Raw genomic sequence first — 13,049 nt, 5'->3', positions numbered from 1 at the left:
GTTTTTTTTCAGAGTGTAAAAAAATACTTTGATAAGGTACTATATTCTATAAAAATTGTAAATGATAAGACATTACCTTCGCTACCATTTATCAAATGCCTAGTACATGCCACAAACAACATATCTATAAATAAAACTGAGAAACTGGCATCACTGAACAATAATGAAGGACTTTTAAGCAAGTATAATCACATGATCACTTAACAGAAAGAGTGATTCGGTGACTCTACTTTATTAAAATGCCCTTTGTTTAGGTGTGTTAAAAAAAAATGGTCACATATAAATACCCAGTTGATCATAATAGGTAAAGCAGGTTGCCTCCTTTCTGGAGACAATTTCCATTTCATGATGAGTACCATTCATACAATTTCATACAAGGTTTTCTCTTGCTCATCTACCCAGACTTTTTACTGTTTCCTTTTAATTTAATACTAAGCCTTTTCCTTTGAGTATACATAAGGTCACACAATCCATTTCAGTTTATTTTGGATTGTGGAAAAACCAACACAAGGAGGAACTGTTGTAGTTTCTGAGCCTAAGTCTGAAACAATAAATAGGAAGTGTAGAGCCTTCACTTCCTATAGGATGTTTTAATTCATATGACAATATTATTTAGGCTCATCCCAAGCTGGCAGTCCAAAATTTCTGACCACTCTAGGGGTGTTCTAAGAGTTCTCTGAAATGGACACTTTCTGATGATCCACTGTGGTTTGTGGTTGGGTGTCCCAGGAAAGGAGCCATCCACACAGATGCAACGTTCCAGGCTCTTGGGTGTCGCTCTTCTGAGAGCATAGAGAATTAATATTTCTAACTCGAAGTACATGGTTTTATGTATTTACGTGTTAGTCTTCCTTCTTATTTAGTATTTATTTTTCTACCTTTCCAGTGTCTGATTCAGAGTTGAGTTAAAATAATCTCGTAAACTTATCACATCAGCAGACCAAACTTTTTTTTCCTAAGTTTGTATTTATTGAGAACCTAGAAATCTGAATGTTTTTTAGGAACTAAAATTATTACAATATGCTTTTTCTGTCTAACACGGGGGGACTATTCTCTTGCAGAAGATGCTTTTGTTTGTTCCTGGGCAAGATTCCATTCTCATTTAATAAATTAAAAGAAAATTTTTAGGAGTTAAAAGAAAATAGTACTGAATCAAAGCAATTTTAGATTCTGCTTCATAAAAGGGCTTGTCAGACTGATCTACATAAAGAATTTCAAAATTATATACTGATATTTTAACTGTTTAATTGGTGTGCTAATTTACAAACAGAAACTACAGTTCTAGAAGTAGTTCTTAAAGTGTTCAGTTTCCACTAAGAAGGTTTTAATCTAGTAAAATATTTCTTAGAGGTAAGAACTAAAGATAAAATGTGTCAAATTCTGCATTTCCGGCTAACATTTATCGACATTCATATAGAAGAATATTTTCAAACTAGAATTTCAATTCTTCATCAGATCAGTTTGCCGGGGTTCTTGTTCCAGCATCTTAGAAGGGTTCAGCAATCTAGAGAAGGGCTGTGTGTAACTTAATAAAGAGTCCAGAGACAAAACATAATTTTGAAAGACATTTGGGGGTCAGAGGAGCTTAGCTAAAAGGAACTAAGTTCTCCTTGTCTCAGGACCCCTTGCTTTTTATTAACACAATTTGTCCTAAGGCTAGGTGGAGATATACACTTCAAAGGGTAGGGTTAGGTACAGAATCCATTGTCAGATTGGAAGAATCTGCCCACAGCTATTCAGGTGTTTGGCCAATAGGAGGCAATAACATGTAGATTAAGATGCCCTGAGCTGTCTGGCAGCAAGCAATCATCCCTTTTCAGGTTTGGGGAAATGCCTTAGCCATTCCAGCAGGCGATAACATATGTGACTCAGCCCTTGTTGAGTCCCCAAGTTCCATCAACCTTTGGATGAAACCCTTGCAGTTATGACATGCAGGAACTGGCCTCCAGCACCAGTTTATTTGTGATAAAGAATTAATCAATTATGACCAAAGCCAAGACTATTTAATATGCATTTTCCGATACATTCTAGACATCAGTGTCACCTCCAGCATTCTAGAGTGTGATTCTCTCTTACCTTTTAGATATTTTAGCAATTATTCCAGTGGATGGCCATTGGAAGTGAAAAATTCTTATGTAACACTTTTGCTTAATAACTATTTCACTATACTGTTCAGAATGGGTCATGAAAATGGTGTATATAATAAGCATTTGGAATTATTTATCAGTTTTTAGTTCCTCCAACCATGGACAACTGAGCGTTGATTTTATGATCAAAATGTTAAAGGTCAACTTTTTTTAAGGCTATATATTGGGTCATTAAATCATTTATTATAAACTAACCTGAAAGATAGTTAACTATTTGAAAGATGTGATAATCTGTACCTGATTTGCGTACCAGTAGTTTAGTTTAATTTCAAGCCAAGTTCTGTGGTTTTTATTAAAACGTTATGTCTATGTTGACAGATGAAAGATGTCTCAAGTTCTGCTTAAATTTTAGGTTTTAAAGATAACACCTGCAACATGACAAAAATTTATTTTTAAACAGTTTATGCTTTATAAGGATTGAATGACTACAAAGTTTTTTAAAAAATCTTCAAACCATTCCTTTATGTAGGAAATTTCTATTTATAGCCGATTTCCAATATAAGAAACATTGATTGAATTTTCTTTTTTTCTCCCAGGCAGGGTTTAGGTTGTAATTTGAATAAAACAGAGCAATACAGTGCAGTAAGTCAGAAGAGAAAGTAATAGATGGGGAGAAAGTAGAAACCCTGTGGCGTGATTTCTTTTAGGGGAGACATTTTTCTGATCATAATAAATGGTATTTTTAATCTCAACTTTGGCAATATCCTTTTTAGCATACCTAATTTAATGTTCATGGGCAAAATACAATTTTTTCACGGTCCTATTCTTCTATCTTAACAGGCCTCCTTGTATCAATCCTCTATAGACAGAAGCCTGGAAAGACCCAGTAGGTAAGAATGTTATTACATTATGCAACTGGAATATTGTATACCAGTGCTTTCTCTTTCCATTAAACAGCAATGAGGATTATGTATCATGTTTTTATTTTATGTAGCACACTTCATGAAGTTGTTTTGTTTCTGCATCATTTTATATGATCATATTCAAGAATTTATGAAAATCAAGTGAAATATTTCTGGACTCCTTCACAGACTGAGAAATTCTCCTCTTCCCTGTCTCCTCTATAACCATATCTTTAAATGGGGATTATAAACAGCTAATTTTCAATACTGTTATATGATGCATTTAATATAGGGGTGGACAAAAGTAGGTTGACAGTTATAATACAAATAAATAGCACAAGAATAAATAGTAACACAGAACAAACTATTTTGCGTATCCATACCTGAAAACTATTGTTGCCTATCCCTGTATATTTGAAAAATTTTATAAAACACATGTGTTCATTATACTCTTACCACACAAATGAGAATTATGTTACGACCAATAAATAAGGACTTACACTATATACCAAGCATTCTAAGTACATAAGCATATTCAGTCCTTAAGACACCACTCTGACTTAAGTACCATTATCCCCATTTTATCTCTGAGTATGCTGACACTTAGGCTCCATAACTTACTAAGTTTACTCACTTGACAAGGAGCAGAGACAAAGTAAAACTGACCCAAAATAGCTTGTAACCAACCACTAGCCCTGCCTTAAAAGTCTGCTGGTGTAAGTTCTGTCTGTGGGCTTTGTATATCATACTTTAAAATATTACAGAAATTCAGACACAGTTTGACAGCAGTATTGAATAATTCAAACTACCAGCCACACTTTATCATCAACAACACATCTATGTATATAAAAGCCTAATATGCAAATTGTCCCCTTGAAAGTTCGACCAGGAGACCCAGAGTTTGATTGCTTGCTATGAGGTGCACTGACCACCAGGAGGCGGTGTGGAACGAAGGAAGGCCTTGGCAGGCAGCTAGAAGACCCTGATCGGCTCTGATCGCCAGCCAGGCCTAGGGACCCTACCCATGCACGAATTTCGTGCACCGGGACTCTAGTATTTTCATAACATTAATTTGCCCTTCACTAGATTTCTCTCAACATAAGTAGAAGACTTTGTAAACTGGGTTCATGAGTGCCATCCAATGACATGAATGTCACTAAGAAAGGAGCTCCCCAGTCCCTCTTTTTGTGTCTTTTTCTATCCACACCTGCACCTAAAATGTTTGAATTTCAGAGTTCTGATCTGGCGTGAGGATTGCTGTAGACACACAGACCCTCACATGACAGACTGGTGACAGCAAAACAGGTCTAGGAGAAGATGGGGCGCCCTCTTTGGAGGAGTGCGGGCAGATTCTGAGGTCTGCTCTGCCTCTGTGCTTGCAGAGCCAGCGTGCTCCATTTACCCACTGATAAACCGTGATAACCCTGTGGGCTGGGTAAGACCACCTGTCAGTACAGCAGACAGCACTCGGCTGCCTCCTACGGGCTGCTGTGCTTTAGCTGCCACTGCTCATGCCACTGTAGCTAACGATGTGGCAGACAGCGGGCTATGTGATGTGTATCTCCGCTCACTGTCTTGAGTTACATACTCAGACCGAGAACCGTGAGGAAAACATCCTGCCATTAAAACCACTGACACCATTGAATACGAACAGTGAAAGGACACTTTACTAGTCTACTTGCTGACCAAATCACTAGCCATTGATTACTTAAACAGGAAATATTGGGGTTGCAGTGTAATTTTTTAATTACTAAGATTATTAGGACGAGCCATAGGGAAGCCCTGAGGTAAGAAGTTTGTCTCATCAGGTGTCGGCCTCTTTCCCAGTCCTTCCCTGCATCCTGGCCCCCTCCTCTGGATGATCTGTGTTGTTGGGACACTTCCTTATAGGGAACAGGTAGACAATACAAAGCATCAGACTGAATTGTCAGTCATAACGTATTACACTAATTGGAGAATTTTCACTTTAAAAGATGGTGATAGCCCTGGCTGGTTTTCTCAGTGGTTAGAGTGTCAGTCTGCAGACCGAAGGGTTCCAGGTTTGATTCCTGGTCAAGGAATTGAACCTACCTTGGTTGCAAGTTCCCCAGCCCCGGTAGGGGCCCCTGTGGGAGGCAACCAGTCAATGTACCTCTCTCACATCGATGTTTCTCTCCCCTCCCACTCTCTCTAGAAATCAGTGTGGGGGAAAATATCCTCGGGTGAGGATTTTTACAAAAACTTTTTTAAGAAGGTGATTATAAACTCATATCCACACAAAAATCCGCTTTGTTTATAATTGCCAAATTTGAAGCAACCAAGAAGCCCTTCAGTAGCTGAATGGGTAAGCAAACTGTGGCACAACCACATAAGGGAATGTTATTCAACAATAAAAAGAAATGGGCTATCAGCCAAAAAGAAAAAAAAGATGGGAGAAAATCTTAAAGGCATATTGCTAAATGAATGATGCCAATCTGAAAAGACTACATCCTGGTGGTTCCAACTGTATGGCATTCCAGAAAAGACAAAACCCTGTGGACAGTGAAAAGATCAGTGGTTGCCAGGTGTCCGGGAGGGAGGGAGGAAGAGGTAGAGCATGGAGATGTCCAAGGAGGGGGGACATGACACTATTCTACAGGATGTGGTAGTGATGGACACATGTCCCACGTTGGTCAGAACTGATAGAATGCTCAACAAAACACATAAACCCTATATAAACTGTGGACTTTAATTACATTTAATAATAATATTACAATATAGTTCACCAACTGTGACAAATGTACCACACTAATAACGGATGTCAATAATAGGGGAAGCTGTATGCAAGGGTATATGTGGGACTCTCTATATTTTCCAATTACTTTTCCAGACACCTAAAACTGCTCTAAAAATAGTCTATTTTTTAAGTGACAATTACAAAGAAACTAGAGGCCCAATGTATAAAACTTCATGCACTTGGGGGGTGGGGGGGAAGGGGGGGGGCAGGGAAGGTGTCCCTCAGCCTGGCCTGCGCCCTCTCACAGTCTGGGAGCCCTCAGGAGATGTCCATCTGCCAGCTTAGGCCTGCTCCCCAGGGGATCGGGCCTAACTAAGCTGGCAGTCAGACATCCCTCTGACAGCCTGGGAGCCCTTAGCACTACTGCGAAGGCCGGAGAGGCTCCCGCCACCGCTCACAGCCATCAGCCCAGCTTGTGGCTGAGCAGAGCTCTCCCTGTGGGAGTGCACTGACCACGAGGGGGCAGCTCCTGTGTTGAGCATGTGCCCTCTGGTGGTCAGTGCGCGTCATAGCGACCGGTCATCCCAGTCATTCTGCTATTAGGGTCAATTTGCATATTACCCTTTTATTATATAGGATAGTGTTTAATATCAAGGAATAAATTCCTAAAAATGCAGTTGGGGGAGGGGGGAAGAAGAGTTATAACACTGTTGCTAGCATATCCCACCCGTCTTTCTGGTTCACGTTAACCCCCTCCAACACCAACCACACTGCAGTGATTCCTTCTTGCAGCTCTGCAGGCCTGGCCAGTGACTTCAGGAAAAGGAGGAAGAGCGAGCCAGCCGTGGGGCAGCCAAGGGGTCTGGGGGACCCAAGGGCGAGCAGGACCAGCCCCGGCCGGGCGGACCTCCCGGGATCGAGCGCCACCCTGACCCAGTCTTTCATTAGTTCTTCCCCTTCCTCCCCATCCAGAGCAAAAGGTAAACAGCCATGAATAGAAGTGTAAACAAGTTACTAGTGCATGTTTTAAGCTGGATTTCCCTGTGAAGCTGGTCCAGGGATAACTATCCAGAGAGAGCATTTAAATGAACTTTTGGAACAATAGCTTTCTTCCTACACAAACTAACTCAGGTTGAGCCACCCAAGTGGTGTAAAGGAGTCTATCATCTATTAATGCCTTTTTCCTTCCAAATATATCATTTTGGGGTGTTTTTTGGGGGGGTGGGAACAAACTCAAACTCAAAGTATCAATTTATTGGCAGGCTATTAAAGGATTACGTTTACAAACATGTGCATATTATCAAATTTTTCTAATGTTCTACAACTAGCAAAATTCATCAAATTTATAGAATTGGAATTAGAAGTAGCAACAGAGAACATTGTTGCCTAAAACAAATCGGGTTTTTTTAAAATTATTATTTAATTCTAGATAAAATCTGCCTAACCTGTGAAGTCATTTCTTTAATCGTCTGCTCTATATTTTGGGCAATATGCATATATACAGTAGACTATCCATCAATATAGCGTTCAATCCACAGCGACACGGTGGTAAGAACTAACTGGTTTTCAGCCATAATTGTAAAACCTAGACACCACCAAGCCCTTTTTCCATATGACCTGTCTCCTCTCCGGAAATTCAGCGAGTTGTGCTGAGAGGGGGCAAGCTGCTCCTTCCAGCCCCTGAATCCTGTTGCGTGCACTAGTGCCACCGTAACGGGGATATGGCTAAGGCGGAGCCTGGGGATTGAACCAGTGTCGCTAGGCACCTGGGTCTGTACCAAATCTGGGGCTCCACAGTCTCCCCCAGCCTCCTGGGGTTGAGACAGAACTGAGAAGGAATCTGAAATGTGTGAAGAAAGCCGCCTCTCACAGGAGTTTCCGTGAAATAGCACCGATTCCGCCACGTCTATCAAATGCAGGCACTAAAAGTGTGGCCACGTGGTAGTTAAAGGTGAGAGGGAGCTGGTTTGCGTGCAAAAGACAGGCTGGTTTTGATGCCTAGAGTCTGGATAGACAGAAGACACCAGCTCTGCTCTGTATCCTAATAAAGCTGTGAAAACTAACCAGTAGGTTCTAGGGGGAGGGGGGGCCCTTTGATCCTGTCCTCAAATTAGCAAGGTTGCCTTTATCAGAGTCAGCTCATCATGCAAGTGAATATCTTAAGGTAACACATAGGTCACGAAATGCCCTAGAGTCTTTATGCTTGGATACCACCCGGAAGCTGAAAGAATTGATTGATTTAGCTACTTGTTTTCCTCCTGGGGAGTGTAAAGCCAACCTCCTTTCCCAAATACTACCTGTCTGCTTTTTATGTGCTTATTCACTTTCCAAGAATTTGGGAAGATTGCAAGGCAGGAGCTCAACAGAGTTATTTTCTTCCACTAGGTTTATTTCTAAGAAGAAAAGGCCTCGTCAGATGGACTTGGCCTCTCACTTACTAGTTAATTCAGCCAGGCAAAAGAAAAGCGTTTTCCCATACATGTTCCAAACTGAGGCCATGCTGAGCTCTCTGTTATCAAATGGTACATGAGGCTTTAAAAAGACCCTCCCTGGGGAAAAGCAGGATGCCTTTTACCTCTGGTGAGAGCTTTACATTATATATATCCAGCCATGCTCATGACATCCTGGCTACCAAAAGGTTCTAGGTAGAGCTAGTAAAGACGTAAGGTAGTTTTGTTTAAAGACACACTAGTTATTTTTTCTTCTCGGGAAAAGGTTAGCAGCCATAGTTCACAGCATCTTGATGCTGTCATTTCGGAAAATACTTTGTCTTATAGCTTTTCCCATCTAGTGCCCATGGAAAATTAACTAATACAGTTGTGGGAGTTTTAATTAAATGTAAATTTATAAATCACGCTTTCCCTTTCTACTAGTATACATCAAATGAGACTCAAATCCTGACCCTATTAACTTGATTATCCATATCATTTGGGGCATTAATTATTAAACCTTTACATTGCTACCAGGACATGCTGTTAGCATATAAGGTACTATATTATATTTGAGGCAAATAACATTTGCAGAAAGATGTACGAAGTATTCAATAGAAGCAGAAATAGGTCTTAATAGCTATTGGTCGTATTAGCTACACCAATGACGTTTTACACATGGTTTTGTCAACTCTAATATCTATCTTTAAAGCTACGTTCGCTGCAAACGCAGTATCGTGCCTTAGAATTAGACTGTTTTCTCTGGAAGTGAAGCTTCGAGGGTAACAATGTGTCTATGTTAAACCCGCTGCCTTCTCTTGCTGCCTGTCTGTCTGATGCTAACTGACCTGCTCTCCTCTCTGTGAAACTTTTAACCTCTTCACACGTCTCTCTCCCACCACGCTGCTCCGGATTAAAAGGTGGGGATGATAGCAAAATGTGTGCACCCCTTTGCAGTTGCTCAGGGCCCCGCGGCCGCCCCTGCCAGGAGGTCGATGACTGTCCCCCTTACAGACAGCACCTGGACGTCCCGCGCGACTCGCAGCGGGCCCTCGCCTTCAAAAACGGCTGGCAGATGGCCCGGCAGAACGCCGAGGTCTGGAGCAGCACCGAGGAGGCCGTGTCCCCCAAAATCAAGTCCCGCAGCTGCGATGACCTCCTGAACGACGACTGCGGCGGCTTCCCCGACCCCAAAGCCAAGTCGGAGAGCATGGGCTCTCTGCTCTGCGAAGAGGACGCCCAGGAGGGCTGCCCGGTGCCGTGGGCATCCTCCTTCCTCCAGGAGACCAGGGCCACCGGCAGGTCCCGGCTGCGCCACGGCTCAGCCCACAACGCCCCGGGCTTCCTGAAAATGTACAAGAAAATGCACCGCATCAACCGCAAGGACCTGCTGAACTCCGAGGTGATGTGCTCCGTGAGGTCGAGGGTCCTGCAGTACGAACAGGAGCCGCACGCCCCGGGCCTGCTCCACGGATGGAGCCAGTCCTCCGCCGACGAGGTGCCCAGGGACATGGTCCCCACCCGCATCTCGGAGTTCGAAAAGTTGATTCAGAAGTCAAAATCCATGCCCAACCTGGGGGAGGAGATGCTGTCCCCGGCGGTCCTCGAGCCCCAGCACCACGGGCTGGGCCCCACCAGGCGCTTCTCCATCGAGTCCTTGCTGGAGGAAGACAACCCGGGCAGGCACCCTTGTCCGGGACCACGGAGCTGCACGTCCAAAACCCTGGTGCCCATCCACATTGAGGTCACCAGCGAGGAGCCGCCGAGAACCCATCTGGAGCTTTCGGACAGCGACCAAGACGGGGTGGTGTCCGAACACAGCGACTGCATGCACGTCGAGGGCTCGTCCTTCTGCAGCGAGAGCGACTTCGACCACTTTTCGTTCACCTCCTCGGAAAGTTTCTATGGGTCCAGCCACCACCACCACCACCACCACCACCACCACCACCGGCACCTCGTCAGCTCCTGCAAAGGCCGGTGCCCGGCCTCTTACACTCGGTTCACCACGATGCGAAAACACGAAAGAGCGAAACATGAGCCTCCCGAAGAGCCCAGAAGACATGACCCGGACGCCGGCCTCTCGAAACTTGCCTTTCTAGTCAGCCCCGTGCCTTTCCGGAGGAAAAAGCATTCGCCGCCCCAAAAACAGACGGAAAAGGCAACATGCAACACCGCCGTATTCGAGGCTCTGGACTCCGCCCTTAAAGACATTTGTGACCAAATTAAGGCTGAAAAGAGAAGGGGGAGTTTGCCCGACAACAGTATTTTGCACCGTCTGATCAGTGAACTGCTGCCGGACGTCCCCGAGAGGAACTCCTCGCTGAGAGCTCTAAGAAGGAGCCCCATGCCCCAGCCTTGCCACCCGCTGCCCCAAGACGGTGCTACCCACTGCCCGTGGTACCAGAACGGCTGTGGGAGGATGCCCCACAGTGCCTCTCTCCAAGACATGGACACCAATAGCAACTACCACCCAGACCACGACAGTGCCCTGGGTCTGCCAGGTGGACGAACCTTTCTTTGTTTCTCCTTGTGGTTCACATACCCACCCTCCAGCTCTGTCATTTTCCATCCCCGCATCTCATCACTCCTGAGCTGTGAGCCCACCTGGCACCATTGCTGTGCACACGTCCCTCACCGCGTAGTTCTCATTTTTCCGTGTGATGGTTGGACGTGGTGTGTGTGGCTGGACGTGATCACCAGTTCACAAAAATTTACTCATTCGAAATTGAAAGGGAAAATGGTTTTGTAGCTTGATGTTAGGGTTGAGACGACTGTTAGTTACAACACAACAAGAAATTAAACACGTTACCAATTTTAAAAGATATCAAGGCAACCCGTAATTGACTAGCGGTCTCCTTAAGAGATTAACACCTTTGCACTAGCTCCTTTATTGTTGGGAAATGAATCAAAAGCAATAGTTTAATGACTAATTTTTTCCTTGATTTTTTAAAAACTTTGTAGTCATTCACTCGATAAGTAATTTGCTTATAGTCTATATAGAACGTACTACAGCAAAATACTCTAGGAAGCAAAACTGAAATATGTAGCAAAGTAATTGATGGGTGATTACAAGAGACTAGGATTTGTGTAATAACTTTCTCCACTTGAAGGGCACAATTAGGGTAAATTTTTTGTGAATGTATCTTTAAGCTGTATATATATCACAGTCTCATTTCCGTCACTCCGTGTACTCATTTTCTCTTCCATTCCATTGCTTAATTTATCTATTTTCTATTTCTGCTACAATAATCCTCTATTGACATTAGAATTAGGCCATTTAAGTTAAGCGTGACTCTCAACTCTGTTTTCATGGATGGATTATCACCTTGAATTGGCAACACAAGGACAGATAGCAATTCAGATGCAGAAAATGTTTTTTTGAGGTTTACAGAACTGAAAAGCACAAAGTGTTTTGATATCTTTATACAGTTGTTTTCATTAATCCTTAAGGTGCAACTGTTTTCTATGTAGATTTTAAGAAGTTGGATCACCAGACATTATACCCGACATTGCATAATGTTTCACATACATTATCCAGTGAACACTGGCATAAGCCTGGGTGATAGGGATTATTATAGGCACTGTTTTACAATGAAGGAAACGGAGATCCAGAGAGGACAATAAACTTGACCAAGAGCATGTCGAGAGAAGGTAGCACTAACAGATTTAAACCCCTAACACTTCAGAATTTGTAATATAGACTATATCTCTAGGCAAAAAAAAGACATAACTCAAGCTTCATATTAATGTAGCATATGGCTCACTTGTTAATTCTCATTGCACAACTTCACTATATTATTAGTATTTATCTTTGCTCTACTTATACTATGCAACATGATTCAAAAACAACAAATTAGCATTTTCAAAATCAATTTCTACAATTTGAAATTCTCACCAACTGAGCCCTGTCAGCATCTAATTTTTTAAATAAATTAGCTACCTTTTCCAGTTATTCAAAATCCTAGTTTAATCACCACTCAACAGTATAGAGTACGTACTATCAGTAAGGCATGAGTTCAGAGGGCTTTGCAATGCATTTAAAGGGTATTTTGTATTTTATTCAAATATTTACTTTTCCAGTTGTGTTTAGCAAAAGTAATATAAAATTTATGATCACTATGAGAGCCCTATGATCATAAAAATATGCTAATTTACAGTGAAAAAATACTGCACATAAACCTCTAGCATTCACGAAAATAACTGGTTAAGTTTACCTGAAATATTATTGTCATGTTACCTTCCTAAGCCTAGAGACTCCACACCTCACGGAGAGTTAGGCATTTATCTTTATCTGTCATGGAACTGACATCCCACCTACTATCAGTGGACAATTCTTCCTTGTCATCAAAGCCGTCAAAACCTTTAGACCATGTTTTCTTTTTATAAATCGGTATTTCTCATCCTCACAGATGGATTTATTTCACAGTTACTGCATCTTGTTATTCAACATAACTACATTTATTAAAGGGACAAGAGAAAGAATTTACAAATTTTGACCCAGTTATACTGGTAAAATTTTATAACATAGGCTACTGGAATACTTTGAGTTACATTTCCACATATAAATGTGTAAAGTATAAGATAACTATTAAGAGATACTTGCAATCATAATTCTGTAAAGTAACTAATTATTTAGACTTTGCTTTAAGGGGAACAAAAACAATTCACTATTTCATAAGCAATTTGGCAACAGACGTGATACTTTCTATTTCGAGAATATTTATCCCTTTGTTTCTTGGAATAAATATTTACTTCCTGATAAGCTAAGTTGAGCACAAGCTAAGAACAGAAATAAGGCCCAAGTCAAGTCTCAGTAAATATTTAAAAACAGAGAGAGGGAGAGAATGGACATGATCATAGTTATGTCATCATCATACTTTCTTTTTCTTTACTACATTCTTAAATTGTTGCTCCACAAAATGTCCATCTTCTATAG

The 13,049-nt window shown here is 42.0% G+C and overlaps 1 protein-coding gene across 8 annotated transcripts in view; it reads left to right on the top strand.

Moving 5' to 3' along the window:
* Positions 1 to 13,049, top strand: part of SORBS2 (sorbin and SH3 domain containing 2) — a 197,640-nt gene that overhangs the window by 154,710 nt on the left and 29,881 nt on the right. For 4 of the 8 annotated variants that reach the window (XM_036298344.1, XM_036298343.1, XM_036298337.1 and 1 more), the window contains 3 exons: positions 2,928 to 2,977; positions 6,477 to 6,664; positions 9,034 to 10,614. In XM_036298344.1, coding sequence (XP_036154237.1) covers positions 2,928 to 2,977; positions 6,477 to 6,664; positions 9,034 to 10,614 — 1,819 coding nt within the window. The remainder of the gene's footprint in view (positions 1 to 2,927; positions 2,978 to 6,476; positions 6,665 to 9,033; positions 10,615 to 13,049) is intronic. The other 4 variants (XM_036298345.1, XM_036298341.1, XM_036298340.1 and 1 more) reach the window with 1 other exon arrangement.

This window comes from Myotis myotis, unplaced genomic scaffold (genome assembly GCF_014108235.1).
Source record: "Myotis myotis isolate mMyoMyo1 unplaced genomic scaffold, mMyoMyo1.p scaffold_m19_p_3, whole genome shotgun sequence".
Taxonomy (NCBI): domain Eukaryota; kingdom Metazoa; phylum Chordata; class Mammalia; order Chiroptera; family Vespertilionidae; genus Myotis; species Myotis myotis.
The sequence above is the reverse complement of the archived record's forward strand: the minus strand, read 5'-3'. Positions and strand labels throughout refer to the sequence as shown.